At 43.3% G+C, this 12,340-nt stretch overlaps 1 protein-coding gene across 10 annotated transcripts in view; it reads left to right on the top strand.

The window, feature by feature from the left end:
• The window catches only part of dlg3 (discs, large homolog 3 (Drosophila)), an 80,892-nt gene that overhangs the window by 17,927 nt on the left and 50,625 nt on the right, over positions 1–12,340 (top strand). The window contains exon 1 of one of the 10 annotated variants that reach the window (XM_085789548.1): positions 2,674–3,864. The exons of 5 other annotated variants lie outside the window; for them this stretch is intronic. In XM_085789548.1, coding sequence (XP_085645674.1) covers positions 3,499–3,864 — 366 coding nt within the window. In that variant the 5' untranslated portion in view covers positions 2,674–3,498. Of the gene's footprint in view, positions 1–2,673; positions 3,865–12,340 lie in introns of those variants that run through there. 4 more of the 10 variants (XM_085789543.1, XM_085789547.1, XM_085789539.1 and 1 more) reach the window with 4 other exon arrangements.

Below are 12,340 nucleotides of genomic sequence, written 5' to 3' on the forward strand. Positions count from 1 at the left end.
TTTTAATGTGTAGCCACTAAAGAAATGCCAGTAACAAAATATTGCTTTTTCCTGCCTGGTACTGCATCACAAATGAAAAAATAATCTTATATCGGTGATAAATTGTGTAATAAAGTGCAGATTGAATTGACGACATCATGTGATCTAATATAAACACATTACAAAAGACATGCTCAAAAATGATCATGTAATTAAGTCGAACCAAAGCTACATAATCCCTACAAAAATTTAACACGTTCACAAAGGGTGTGTTTATGGCTGTGATATTTGATTACACTTACATGGGTTCTTTGCCCCATGTATAATGGCTGCTGCTGCTGAAATGTTCACTCTTAAAGGAGTAGATTATGAAGCTCTGCATTTTTTAATGATTCAAGCAGGAAAAGGGGAAAAAATCAAACAGAAAACTTGATTCCTTATCCACAAAATTACATTAAAACAAATTACATCTTACAAGACATGTGCACCAGGACTACATTAACCTTCGAGAGCCTCTCTGTCCCCTCTAACAGCTCTTTTGTAATTTCATTAGTGCACATTTACTTCCTGTATTCCTCCTCCTGTGATCCCTCTGATACAAAAACCCCAGAAATTGATTGGCTCTTAAAAAGACTTAGCGGTTTTTAATGTATTTTATATTATTTAAAGGGAGACATTTCTATGGCTGCATACACAGTTCATATCGTAGATGTGTGTGAGTGTGTGTGTATGTGCCTGCCCACCCATACAGATAATACAGATGACATATCTGTGTTCATTCAGCAGGTGATCTTTTTTTGTCTGTCTCTCCTGCCTCTCTTACGTGTTTCTTGCCATTCCCTCATTTTATGCCGCACAGTGTGTGGATTTTTTTTTTTTTTTTTTTTAAATAGCAAACGTTCCCACTGCACTGAGTGGTAAATGCGTTGTGGACAGTTTTAAAGAGAGACAGCGCAAGGGAAGGGAAAGGATGGTTGCAACATGTGCTCAGTCATGTGTGCTGTGATCGATATGCTTACATCGTCCTTTCAAGCCGCTGCCTCTAAGCCCCGCCTCATCGCTCTGATTGGCTTCAGAGGGGGTTTGTGGCTGCATCCTGCAATGTTACTTGAGGCTCTCGGTGGTTTCTAGTGCCTGTTAGAAAATGCTCAAGTTTCTCGTCTTCTTGGTAAAAAAAAAGAAAAAAATCTCTGTAGGTTAGAGTGAAGGAAGATGATGATAATGAAGTGAGTTACTGTTGCATGTAATTAAGTGTGGCTGCAGCCTGCTGTGTGTGCCTCCTGGTAGGCCTGCAACACAGAGCAGCGTGCCCTAAAATCCTGCTCAATTTAACAGGAAGCTTGCACAGATACACATGAATATGAGTTTATTTTAAATGCACTACATCCTATACATTAATCAAAACACTGAAGATGCGCTGGTATCCATGTACGAGCACTGTAACATGCAGACTATGTACAAATATGCTCTCTCCCCATGCAGACACACCCTGCTCTGTTCCCCGTCACATTTCATTAATAATGCATATAGGCAGGGGCTTAATGGCGACACTATAACATTCCCTCTCAGTTCTCTCAAAACATAAACCTTCACCCTCAGTGTCAGGATGTTTTATATCTAGCTGTGATCATCCTACAAATTCATAAGCATGCAAAATGGTTCACAGGCAGTCCTATCGCATTACTGAAAATATAACTGCCATAGATACATGAAAGCCATATAGTCTCTCCTTCCTTCTTTTTTTCCCCCTCACACATTCTCCCTCAATCTCTTCCTCCACCCACTCGAAAGTCCAGGCGTGTAATCTTGTTGGTTTCGTACACATGTGTTGATGTCATCATTGTGAACATAATATATTTCCCCTATGGTTCTTAAACCGGGCTTCAGCAGTTCAGTTTCCTCTCACTGTGCTTATTCTGACCCGATCCTGCACATGGGCAGGACTAAGGAGGGAAAAAAATAATTCAGCAGCAGTGCCGCTTTGCCGGTACTGGGAGAAAAAAGGGGGGGAGTCGGGGGGGGTAAAGAGTGATGTAAAGTAATGCAGTGTGATTCAAAGGCATCCTCTGTTGAGAGGCAGGTCTAGTGTACCCAGGAGAAAAAGGATTTTCATCTGCTGCACCTGCTTCCATTGTGAGATTATTTGCAGATGTGTGCTGTGACACAGAGCCCGAGGTTGCCAATCACTAGCACAAGAAAGCTGTTAGGTCTGCAGCTGAACTAGAGATGACCGTGGAGGTGACCAGTGACCAGTCGGAGGGACAGGGGTGCTCACTGTAAGTTGGATTTTGGCTGCACTGGTCTGACGGAAAACGTGGATTAGACTAACAAATGAGTGGGTCAGGACTGAAGCCCGGCATCGACGGATTGTGGACCGAGGCATCCTGACCTGTAGGTTTTTATTTATGATCATGATGAATAAATATAGAAATACAGTGCTTTTTCATGGGCTTTGACGTGTGAAGCAGTGCCTTTTCACCCAGAGCAGGCAGCACAGGAGGTTTTAGGTGCCGTGGCCCCTTTAAGAGCAGCTAGTGAAGCGCTCAGTCCTGTTGGTGCTGTTGCTGCTGATGGCAGCGCTGCCAGTTGATTGGCTGTGGCTGTCAGGGCTGAGGTGCTAGAGGGATGCTGCTACGTATCCCCCCCTCCCTCCCTGCCTCTCTCTCTCTCTCTCTCTCTCTCTCTCTCTTGCTGTCTCTCGGTCTCCATCTCCCTATTGCTCGCTCGCATCCCTCTGAATAATCCACATCTAGGGCAAGCTGGCTGAGAGGCGATCCAGTGCTCAGCTCCTCTCTGCAGGCTGAGAAAAGAGACAGAGAGAGAAAGACAACGATTTTCAACGCAGGAGGAAAAACGCGATATTTTGACTGAACGGGAGAATACCAAGAATTAACAGAGGAAGATTTTCATCTGCGGATATCATTTATTTATATATATTGTTTATATATCTATATATATATATTTGTACACACACATATAGATATTTATATATATATACATTTATCCCTGTACATATCTGTATTTGTGCTTGTCTGTTTATATTAATATTTTTATATGTATTTGTGTGTGTAAATATATATGATATATAAACAAAAGAATATATATATATATTAATGAATTTATATGCGTATCACTGTGAACCAAGAGAAGCAAGAGGAAATTTCTATCATTGGGGCTGGTCTCTGATTGTGTGGTCGTATACAATATTTTGAATATTTCCTTTGATCTTCTACGTCAAGAGGACAAAGACTACGTGCCCATTTTGTATTTTGTTTTCCTGTTGCTGCTTCCCGTCCCTCTCGATCTTTTTTTTTTTCTACATCCGAGAGGAATAAAGCGGAGAGTGACAGGATTTGACGAAAAAGGGAAAATCTGTAGAAATTCCTGTGATTAGTGTTATTTCCGTCGGCATTAGCGCTCTGTGAGCCGATCACAGCGTGCTGTGTGAGATCTGAGGAGGCAGCAGAGACAGAGTGCCACGCCGCTCAGCTCAGCGTCAGCCCAGCCAGCACAGCCAGCATGCACAAACACCACCACTGCTGCAAGTGCCCAGAATGTTATGAGGTGACCCGTATGGCTGCCCTGCGTAGGATGGACGCCCCGTCATATGGAGGAGACTGGCAGGCCGAGCCCTATGGATACCCGCCTGGGTACGGGGGAGGCCAGACCTTACCCCCTCCTGCCTCAGGGGGAGGTGGAAGCATGGGAGGAGGAGGGGGCACTTTGGGGAGAAGTAAGGGCAAGATAATGTCTAGTGGGGGCCCTGGAGGCCCCAACCCAAAGGGCCAGTCCAAGGGAGGCCCCAAAGTAAACGGCAGCAACTCCAGTGGACAAGGAGGATGGTGGCCTGAGTGCACCTGTACCAACCGGGAGTGGTATGACCAGGTAACTCATCTTCCTCACTCTGTTACATAGCTCAGGACTGAGGGGGCCTGGCTGGGGATCTGGGATCAGATGAGCTGTTGCTGTACAGTAGTAAAGCAGAGACGATCATGTATCAGCTGAGGCTGTTGGTTTATGGAGGAGAATTCATATTTAGTATTCATATCAAGCCCCCTGTTTCCCATTTGTTGACTGGTTCTTCTATTGGAAGCAGAGTATGGGGAACAGAAAGGGACTGATCCAGTTTCACCGCGCACACACATGGGGATGATCTTCATGTTTGGATTTGATGCAGATGACTAATGCTTATAGATTTAACACACCTAGTGCATGTCGTCAAAGGCTTACGCTGATGCAGTTACCATAGGCCAAAGAAATGGTGCATTTTTCATTCATTGAAGCAGCTATGAGATGCAGTTTGCAATCATTTCAAACCATCTCTCAAGCCAGTAACTCAAACGTTACACTCTGACTGTGAGGAATAAGGTGTAAGGAATAGATAAACTAATTGTAGGATTGTGTCTCATAAGCTCAGAGTAGAGGAGGACATGATGAAATCGACACCAGTTCAATTCTTATCCGTGGCCTGTGTGTGTGTTTCTTTTTTCAACAAGCCATTTCGCTCAGTAGAATCACAATATAACGGATGTGCTGTCAGAAAAAATCAAGGATCAGCAGTAATCTGTGTCCAAACGCTGCCTGTCATACATGCAGCACAGTATGAATGAAACCGCCTCTTTCCATGCGCTCCATTTTGTTTCTATTATCTCCCTTTATTTACATGTATTTATAAATTACAGTTGATATAAGGTCAGAACAGCCTCGGAAGCACAAGTCTTTAATTAAGCAAGGTGCATGTATGTGAGCATGAGAGTTAGCTTGGGTGGGGGAAGGGTGGCTTGGTGAGCATGAGATTCAAGGAATGGTTCTTGCTGTGTATGAGTATGTGTCTTATGTAGTCTCGTATTTGCAGCAACTGAAGCCGTTGCATTGTTTTGTGCCCCCCCCACCCCCCCCACCCCGTCTGATCACATTTTGAGCAAGAAATGCGAGGCAGAGGGAAGGAGGAAGGTGAGAAGAAGCACAGGGGTAAAATGGAGGCTGAAATTTCAGTGGCAGAGTGGAAGAGATCCCCCTGAGCTGAGCCCACATATGAGCCGCAACCTGGCTGATATTAGCAGATCCCCACAGCTGAGGAGAGGTTTCAGCTTTTGAAGGAGACAGAAAGAGACAGACACTTCCTCTCGGTTCATGTTGTATTAGAAAAATCTGTGCAACCGTTTTTCTTTTTTTCTTTTTTCTTATCAGCTGCATCCAGACCAATCAAGCTTATTCCATGTTTCACACATTTGAAAGCTCACAGCAGATGTGATTATGTAAGCAGTTATTGCTTACATGGAGCTTCAGCGTTAGCACCTGATATCTCTACCTCTCGTTTCCAGCACATTAATCCAACATTCACCTTGCAATGAAAAACAAATTAGCAATGGCTTGTTTTTCAATTTTCTTTTAATTAAAATTTTTGCCTGCATCCTGATTCATGTGGGGATCTTGTGTTTTCCAAACGTCAACGATAGTAGATGAGATACCACTCTGTGATAGAGTCCTATCTGGTCCCATGGATGCTTGCTCCTTTGCTAATATCATGTGAACGTGCAGCACACGGAAACTCTTTGATAGAAAAGATCCAGACATGGAAAACGAATCAGCGATTGATGATTGGCGGGTTGGGGGGGGGGGCAGTCAGTGGGGTGAAAATGCTAAGGTTGAAAAAGAGTAGAAATAAGCCAATAAAGGCAGGCAGCAGGGCCTGGAGAGGGGGGAGGGGGTTATGTAAGAGGAGGCAGTTGGTGGTGCTGTCAGAGAGAGAGAGCAGGAGAGGCCCCGACACTGTGGACAAGCATCTGCCCCTCCGCGTCTTAAAACAGGCATGTGAATTGCCAGTGTGCCCCCAACCCCCCCTCCTTCCCTTCCCCATCCCCTCCACGTTTCTATACGAACGTGCCACAGCACCGCATGGATGAAGATGCACACTCCCACTCCCACTCCCACCACCACCACCCTCCCCACCCACCCTCGCTCAGCTCCTTCCATCAGTCACCGTTGCTCATCCTTGGGTGGGAAATGTGAATGCCACCCCTCCCCCCTGCCCGCTACCTACACACAGCCGGAGAGCAGGGCAGTAATCACACACACATACACACACACACACACACATGTCCATTATGTTATAGTTTTCATAACAACTCTTGTTTTTTATGCTAGCACGATGAAATGCAATAACCTTGCACAGTCATTCAGAATTATCTGAGCTGTTTGTTTTGTTTTTTTATAGCTGGATCATTGACATTTGTAAATGGCTGCTGTAGCCATGAACACTTACATGTACATGTGAGGAAATCATTAGACATCCCAGGACATAATGATGCTGTATTACTTTTTTTTCTCCCTCCTCTGTCATCTATTTGCTAAAGGATTGTGCTGCTTTTGTCAAGAGCTTGCTAGGTTAATTATGGATGATTCCAGTTGGGATTATAAGAACATTCTTTAAAACAAGAGCTTTTGAATTTAAATCTGAGAAAAGTAGAGGCCTTGGTCTACAGGGAGCTTCAGTCAGAAAGCTCCCTCTTCCCCCCGCGGGCTCCAATCTGTCTTTGTGTGTTCTCCAGCTCTGTCGCTATGATTAGCTTTAAATATTAATTGGATTTTACTTTATTTATTAGCATCAAGATTTGGTCCAGAATGCTGTGCCAGACCTTTTGTTTATAACAGGTCTCTGTAGTGGCGCTGGTGTTTTAAATTAATGCGCAGGCACGGTGGGCGTTCCATGTTGAACACTCCCATAGGTGATTACAACTTGACAGCCTTCGGGCCATGATCAGAAATGTGTGTATGTGTGTGCGTGTGTGTGTGTGTGTGTACCTTTTACAGTCCTATTGATTTATCAGTGTCGTTGGTTTGTACATCTGTCTGATGAGATTTTGTTCAGACAGATTTGATTTGCCATTGCTGTAACAGCAACCCAGAGAGTATTATCGGATGGGATTTACATGTGCTCCATGTCCAAATGTCTTGAGCTGGATACCGTTCTATGATCTTGAAAGGCTCCATCTGAAACCTGGAATAGTCCCATCACATCACATCTACAGTATGAGAGGTGGGGGGGGGCAAGATGTATGCATGGACTCAGCAAGTGGATTCATTTTCTATAAGATATAAAAGTGTTAATGATAACACCAAGATGGATGACATTTTAATTACACTTACAGATGATGTTCTTGTACCTGTCAATAGCTTTCAGTCCAGTGTGACACATAATTACAGTAGGGTTGTGTCAAGTATAAGAGAAGCATGGTGTAACATCTCAAGCTCTGATTGGCTGGTTTTTGATTTTCTGTGATAGGTGCATCAGAACGACAGCAGACTCCTATCTTGGTGTTTTTGTCCTTATGACAAAGAGTTAGAAACGTTGTTAGAAAAAGACATTTCAATCGTATGACAGGATAGATACCCATAAACCTCAATCTACTGACGAAAGCTTCATACAAATGAGAAGTGGGTAAACCACATACCAAACGTTCCTCCATCTTCCCTGACTCTTAGTGCTGTAGAAAGGAGCAGCACTCCTCATTAGGCCAGGATACCCCGACCTCCACAGATAAGGAGTCCATTGAAGCACGGTTTGTTGTCAGTGGTTTGTCTTGTTTCTTTTATTTTTGGTGGTAGGTCCCCTTCACGTCACAGGTAGCGTCAGTGTCATAATTTCTGTTGTAGCCTGGAAGAGGCCTCTTCATCCCATACTACTAGAAATATTTAGCCTCTTTTAATGCAGCAGTGTTATTTGTTGTATTACAATACACCTTAATGATGGATGATGGATAATCAGAAAAAAGCCTTGTATTATGTGACAGATGGCGGTGAATGTTGGTATTTTTGCTTCATAATTTTGTTTTAATCAAAAATGATTAGTTTATTAATAGATGCTGTCTCACCTATTAAAGCAGAAGTAAGCGATCCGGTCGTTTTGGCTAACTTCTTGTCAGCTGATGGAGTTAGCAGTCCCCGCCCTCGTCCCTACGTCACCACATTCACACGCATCCCTTGGCTGCACACACAGAGAGGACCGCCCCTTTATGCCGTTCTCTCTCCTCATTGGATAAAGGTTGTAGGATACAAGGAAAGTTTTCTCCTCGGCTTACAGCAGAGCAGAGTGACTGACAGACCCGTGTTTCGGACCAAACACTCTATGTAAGTGATTGCTGTCGGAAGATATAACTATTTAAGACTTATATTAACACAAACTTTCTGCTTACATCTACTTTAATATAGTGTCTCATCAGACAGTGGGAAAATCATTGCACATACTCATTAACAAAACAATAAAAAGCAGCAAATGCTAATTTAGAATAGCATGCTATTGAAAAGATGACATAACACATGTTTTAGTGAAAATACCTGACATTTGGACGGGTACAGGAGGCCTCTTCCTGGTATTGGAGATTGAAGATGTAGAAGGTGGAAAATAAGGCAGCAAGCCCTGTCAAGAAGGTGGGTTGGATTCCCTCATATGACATGGCCCTCGAGGCTGACCATCCAGCACTGAAGTTTCCTGTTGTTTACCTGAAACTTGACCAAGAATTGTCCTGTCAAATTAAGATGTGCTCACTGCTTTCAGACCTGCACATTTTTTGAATGGTCCATTTGCAATTAGGCAGACAACACTACAGTTCTAAAGTGGGTATATTGCTGTGACTTCATATATCACATAATCAACTGAGGTGCACATACCTGACAAAGAAAAGATTATTGCAAACTTGACTGTCATGATTCAACAAACAGGAAGCACTGTGCAATATGAACAACAACTCACAAGCAGGGCCGTCGTAGGTTTTGAAATTGGTGAGGTCCGGAGGGGTCCGGAATTAATTAAAAGGTAATTTTATACATATATTTTTTTATTGTATGGCAGCCATCTAGGGAAGGTACTGTAGTGGATAAAAGCGCCTCTCACCGTGGTTCACTGGCGTCCCAAAGCTTTAGAAATGTCTTTGTAACATACCTCAGCATGAACAGACGTCTTGTGTTGTGGTGTGTGGTGTATTTACACCATTAAGGCGTTATATCATATTTATGCTTCATGAATTCACTTCATGTATGTCCACAGGTTACCTTACTGTAGACATGTAGGACTTAGACATGTACATCTATCATCTGTGAAAATTTAGCTAGCTACCAAATCATTCTGTCATGACATGCACATTCGCAATAGGCTGATGAAAACAAACTGAAAACATTGCCAATTTACTTTGTACCAATTTACAAATGAAATAAAACTGCTACTCACCAAATAATTAGCTAGATGGGGGTGGATAAAGGGTGGACAAAGAGAGGAACAGATCCGGCTTCACATGTGTAGTTTCGGTTAAAGCAGAAGTAAGCGATCCGGTCGTTTTGGCTAACTTCTTGTCAGCCGAAGGAGTTAGCAGCCCCCGCCCTCGTCATGGATCTATTGGTCCTCGTCCCTACGTCACCACATTCACGCGCATCCCTTGGCTGCACACACAGCCCTTCATGCCGTTCTCTCTCCTCATTGGATAAAGCTTGTAGGATACAAGGAAGTATACAAGAAGTTTTCTCCTCGGCTTACAGCAGAGCAGAGTGACTGACAGACCCGTGTTTCGGACCAAACACTCTATGTAAGTGATTGCTGTCGGAAGATATAACTATTTAAGACTTATATTAACACAAACATTCCGCTTACTTCTGCTTTAAATTTCCCACAATGCAAAAAATACAACATGATACCGTGATTTAGATGGTTTGGATGAATGATTAGCGGTAAAGTGCCGTATTTTAGGAAAACAGTATAGTTCTGTTAAAAGAACAGTAAATTACCAAAATTTCACAGTTTTTTGTTTATATTAACAGTAGAGTGATATATTCAGAAATAACAGGTTAATACTGTTGGAATTCTGCTGTAAATTACCAGCAATTGCTTACAGTGTGGTTTGTTGTCAGTGGTTTGTCTGGTTTCTTTTATTTTTGGTGGTAGGTCCCCTTCACGTCACAGGTAGCGTCAGTGTCATAATTTCTGTTGTAGCCTGGAAGAGGCCTCTTCATCCCATACTACTAGAAATATTTAGCCTCTTTTAATGCAGCAGTGTCACTTGTAGCTGGTAGATGTGACAGTTGTGGCCCCCTCTGTGAGTCTATGATGTGGTTCTCTAATCCAAGACTCCAGGCTTTGAGTTTTCTTCACTGGTTTGTTGTTTCTTTTGCAGTATTTATTGGTTTGATTATTTATGATCTGGTATTTAAGTGGTGCTACCGCAGCCTTTTGCACCAGCTGCACATTTACTAGATTAAATGGAGATAAGGAGAAGGTGACTTTCAGAAAAGTAGTAAACTCAAAATCCTGCTCATTCATTTGTAGCCCAGTCTGACTAAACTAAATTGTGTTTTCTCAAAAATAAATGCAGCAAATCTGAAAGAATAATATATGTTACTAAAATCAGCTCAATTATTGTATCATTTTAATGTTTAGAGGAGAATCAGTGTTCTTTCTGACATCACTCTGGCATCATACTGATGACCCTGCTCGTTCATGCTGTCACTCCCACTTGCCCACACTCACCCCAACAAACATTTCCAGAATTCAGTCGAAGGAAAAAACAGTTGGAAACAGTGTAATTACTTTTTAAAAATCTGGCAGTTCAGCTAAACAATGTGAAATGTGACGTGTGCTCTGAATTTCTCATGTTTTTGCAGTACATCATGACGTCAGCTTTAATGTGAATGTGCAGCTGATACTAAACCAGCAGGACGCAAAAGTGTGTAACAACGTTGATGCTTCCAACTTTCCCATGATGCTCGCTGCTGCTTGTGTTCAGCTCTCGTGTTGCAAGTTTGTCACGTTGTCACTACGCTGGCAGAAAAAAATTTACTGAACCGACACCATGGTTTAATTTTCTTAGTTAGGTACAGTATTAGGAATGCTGATGCTGATGCTTTTGTGAACTGCAGTTGCCCCAGAAAGCAGAACAGTTACAGTCGTCAAAGTTTATGAGGAACCAGGTTCACAACCTTTGTTCCTGTGTGACTTGTATTTCGCCCAAACAACAGATTCAGGCTAAATCAGTTTCTACATTTAAATAGAAGGAACAGCAGCTGTTTTTCCTCTTTAACAAGCTTGTTCACTTTTCAGTGTGTCAATATAGAAAAAATAGTTATCCAACTGTTGTCTAACTCAGTGTGTTTTTATGAATATTTGGAAATTTGGTTTATCCCTCTGCGCTTCTGGCTTTGATACTGTAAATTCAGAACTGCACTAGATGTAAATTTTAAACATTTCTCACTGAAACAGATTTCTTTTTTTTTTTAAACTGCATTTCAGCTTTGCAGCCTGCTACAGAAATTATGTTTCAGATGCCAACGCTACATTTTACCGATCTCAGAGCACATAATTTAATTTCAGTTGTCTTCTAGCAAACCTCCTACATCATATCTTCCCTTCTGCGCCTGCCTGTCTCTCTCCCACACACACACACACACACACACACACACACACACACACACACACACACACACACACACACACACACACACACACACACACACACGTACCTACAGTATAAACACACACACCAATTCCTTACACAGACCTGTACCCAGAAACAAAGTGTTCCCTACCCATGAGGATTTGGGGGGTAAAGAGAGGATGATGAATCATGGGAAATGCACTACAAAACAAGGGAGACAAGGTGCGTTGCAATATTTATATGTGCACTTTGACAAAAGTTTGCTTTTTCTGTGATGTAAGAGGGGGAGGGGACGGAGCGTTTGAGAAACGGCCGGTCAGACACTGACGTCAGTGTGCAGAGGAGACGTTGACAAGCGAGCCACCATTAAGAGAGCACAGGAGCTCGGTCTGCGACGGGGAGCTGCTGTAGCTGTGACCCAGGACCCGAGCTGTGCTCAATCCCAACACCTACACTTCCTTTAAAAGCCCCCCACGCAATTACTGTCCTTCTTTACCTCTGCGTTGTGTTTGGAGTCTGCTTGTTATTGTTTCAACACCTCGGTCCTCTGTGAAACTCGTTGTGTGCGTCCTGTGCCGAGGCAGATTTAATGCTCATCAAGTGGTTTTCTCATTACTGCAGTTTGGCCACGGCTACGTGATACATACATACGCTTTTTGTGCAGTTACAGGTGCAGTAGCCTGAAGCTGCAGCTCCTGTGTGTGTGGAGTTGTGTTTCCTGCTGGAAGCCGAGGCTACCGTGCCCCTGTGATCCATATGGTCATTGTCAGAGGCCCTGCCAGGGCTCAGCCCCGAATCAGCTCGCCTGTTCCCCTCTCTGGCTCTCGCTGCCAGCCAGGGGAGGAGAGAGGAGAGGAGAGGAGAGAGGAGAGAGAGGAGAAGGGAGGGGAACGCGGTTTGTTTGTTTGCTTGCCTGCTTTGTTTTATTTAGAGCTTTTTGC

This window comes from Trachurus japonicus, chromosome 10, assembly GCF_045865225.1.
Source record: "Trachurus japonicus isolate A0001 chromosome 10, Traja_1.0".
In the NCBI taxonomy this organism is placed as follows: Eukaryota; Metazoa; Chordata; class Actinopteri; order Carangiformes; family Carangidae; genus Trachurus; species Trachurus japonicus.